This window comes from Poecilia reticulata, unplaced genomic scaffold, assembly GCF_000633615.1.
Source record: "Poecilia reticulata strain Guanapo unplaced genomic scaffold, Guppy_female_1.0+MT scaffold_240, whole genome shotgun sequence".
NCBI lineage: Eukaryota > Metazoa > Chordata > Actinopteri > Cyprinodontiformes > Poeciliidae > Poecilia > Poecilia reticulata.
Genome location: NW_007615030.1, coordinates 130803 through 133826, shown reverse-complemented (window position 1 = coordinate 133826; position 3024 = coordinate 130803). Strand labels below are relative to the sequence as shown.

Genomic DNA, 3024 nt, shown 5'->3' with positions numbered 1-3024 from the left:
CTAATATAGGCTCTTGTGTCAGATAATCTAAGTCAATGTTAGATAATAATTCATTTTTTTAGATTTACAGAATCTCAGTTAGCCTTCATAGCGGCTGAACCCCATTTTACACCAAGCACTGTGACTAATATTAGCTGGTATCTCGCTGGTGGACATAAATACAGTAAAGTAACATTATAATGACAATATATACACAATAAAATGTCCATCTTACTTGTTAAACGTTGTCTTTGGAGCCCTCACATCAATAGTCCATCGATCCGAACAACAATATCCCTCAGTGCTGAGGCATCTTCTGCTGTTTWGATTGAGCAAAGTAGGAGGGACAACCGCTCCAAGATGGCCGCCGTATTTCCTGCGTTGGAGCAGCCAATGCGGGGTCTACTCTTATATTATGTCTATGGTCTTTACCTCCAGAGCCTCTGCAGCGGAGAGGAGGATCTGAGATCGACTCATCGAACCCAGGTTAAGAACCACTACCCTATGACCTTCAGAGATGTGACTTTTTGGGGTCTGACCTTCAGAGGTTTGATCTTCAGGGGTCTGACTTCTAGGCGTCTCCCATACCTATAAACTCTGGTGGAGTGCTCCAGACTTCCAGCAGCTCAGAGTCGTTCAGCTCAGAAACTTCTTCGTCTTGGTGGTCTAAAAACGCCTCCATGGCTCTAACAGCATCCAAACAAGATCAAAACAAAGGATTGGATTGATTTCTATAGATCCATTCTTTGACAACACAATCAGAAGAGAATGAAACTTACAAAAAATACTAAAAAAATTTGCAGAGTGCACAAGAGGACATGGAGGAATAAAAAGCAATCCTGGTTTACTTTCTCTATATTCTGTGAAAGTTTTGCAAGATACAAAGGGTTAATTTTGAGACATAATGACATAATCAAAGCAAATGTGCATCCATGGAGGAAATGTATTGTTTCTTTGTCCAACCAAATAATACATTTTCCCCATGGTGCCTCTCTCCAGCAGTCAATGGGCTAGAGATCAGGTCACCTTGGATAGATCACCAGTTTGGCACAGTTATTTATTAAATCATTATGTATTATTTTAGTCCAGCGAGAAGAAGAGGCACAGATACATCCAAGAGTAAGCTTCTTTAACCCTAACCCTTCTATTTTACCATAATTACATCATTTTCTGTGACCCATCATAATCTGTGACAGCAGGGCCAGATAGCATGTATTTCTCTGCATTGTTTGCTTTGAACTCTGTCATTATTATTGTGTGTTCACACTGCAGCCTGAAGTGACTCAATAACGATTTTTTGTCAAATCAGATTTTTTTTGCCGGGCTGTTCACACTGGCACACACATGCGACCTGTATGAACGGGCAAACGACCTGAAAGTGTCCTGCATGCGCAGTAGAGGGCAGAATAGCGTCAGCGTTCTCAGTGTTCTGCCATCAAAGGAAGAAGTAGAGCTCAGTGTTTGCGGAAGTAAACATGGAGGCTAACAGTGGAGCATTACATATTTGAAGTTGTTGTCCAACCGGAGCAGCATATTAACAACTTAATCCTCATTATATTCCGTCATGGTTGTTTTTCTTCCCGCTTGTGCGTATCAGGACGGAGAATAGTGAGATTTGTTCAGGGGTGAAAGTAATTTTTAATTCTCGGGGGTACTATGACAAAAAAAAAAAGAAAATCTCATCAACATCAATATTAGTTTGATAGAGGAAAAGCCTCTCAGACTGAGCCCAACAGCACCAAATGATTTTTTTTATATTAGACATTTAATTTCACATAATTATCGCGGTAGAAGCCATTTGTTTGTTAAATACTTAATGAAACATATGTTTGATGTTTGTTGTAAATGACGTATACTCACAAAGGACGAGGTAATTAGTTCAAATTTGTCGTTTATTGAACGTTCAGAAACTACAGCGGCTGTGATGAGCCACAGCAAAGGTAAGCAAAGGTAAAACAACCTGAACAGGTGATCAACTCTAAACCAGTCGCAGTTTTATTCGCTCTGTCATGCACACCTGTTGCCATGACAACCTCCTGCGCTCCACAAGCCGACCAGGGATTACGTAACATTTATAACAAACATAACATTCAGTCCGTTACAATATTAGGTTTTCAGGCTTGATATTTATTTTGCGATCATTAATAAGCCTCCCTGAACACAGTGGTGGTTGATTAGTTCATTTTAAACTCCTGCTCTGTTATTTTGGTAATGGAACCGAAACGCACAGAATTRCRCAACACCTTGTTGWAACAATAATTACTGAGTTTATTATTGTTGTTGGGTCATTAATTTTAGCACGTTTTGTTGATRTTTTTGTTGTTCTTTAATAAAGTTACGAACGTTTTGATAAGGAGTCAGAGGACGTGCTGGTCTCAGTGAACTGGCGGCGTTCAGTTTGTCACCTAATGCTGAGATCSACTCAAAACCTTCCGCGATCGACATATTGCACCGCTGCTCTAGCAAAGCACGAACAGTTCAGAAACAATATGAAATGAGAAAAAAGTTATTTATTAACCGATTAGTCGTGTTTTAGATTGTCCCTGTCCAGCAAAGCACTTGGAATCATATTAATGGTTTACCGTTTTATTAAATGGCTACAGTGGGTTGACATATTTGAAGGACAGTACAGACAGTAAAAGCCTTGGTCCATCAAACAGTGTTCGGCATTAAATACAAAAAAAAAAATTTATCACATTTTTCCCCCCAACATGATGCTAATAAAGAAGCCACGAAGCTTAAAATTTCTGATGTTGAAGACTGTTTCCCTAGTTTATGTAGACCAGGGGTCCCCAAACTACGGCCCGCGGGCCGGATCCGGCCCGCCTCCACATTTGGTCCGGCCCCCTGAACAATACCAGAGAGCATTAAGATTTTTTTTTTCATATATTGTATTTTCCGGTTTATATGTGGATTTTTCTTCAACCACCAGGGGGCTCTTTAGCAGGAAGTGTGTCCTGTAAACTGTGGGTGTTTTGATTTTCCATGGTGCATTGCTGCCATCTGCTTGACTTTTATGTTATTTAATCAGTGCAGTTGTTTGCT

General features: G+C 40.1%; 1 protein-coding gene across 1 annotated transcript in view; it reads right to left on the bottom strand.

Moving 5' to 3' along the window:
* pot1 (protection of telomeres 1 homolog) overlaps nucleotides 1–3024 on the bottom strand; it is a 58007-nt gene that overhangs the window by 11695 nt on the left and 43288 nt on the right. The window contains exon 12 of the mRNA XM_008402580.2: nucleotides 568–665. Within this exon, the coding sequence (XP_008400802.1) occupies nucleotides 568–665 (98 nt within the window). The remainder of the gene's footprint in view (nucleotides 1–567; nucleotides 666–3024) is intronic.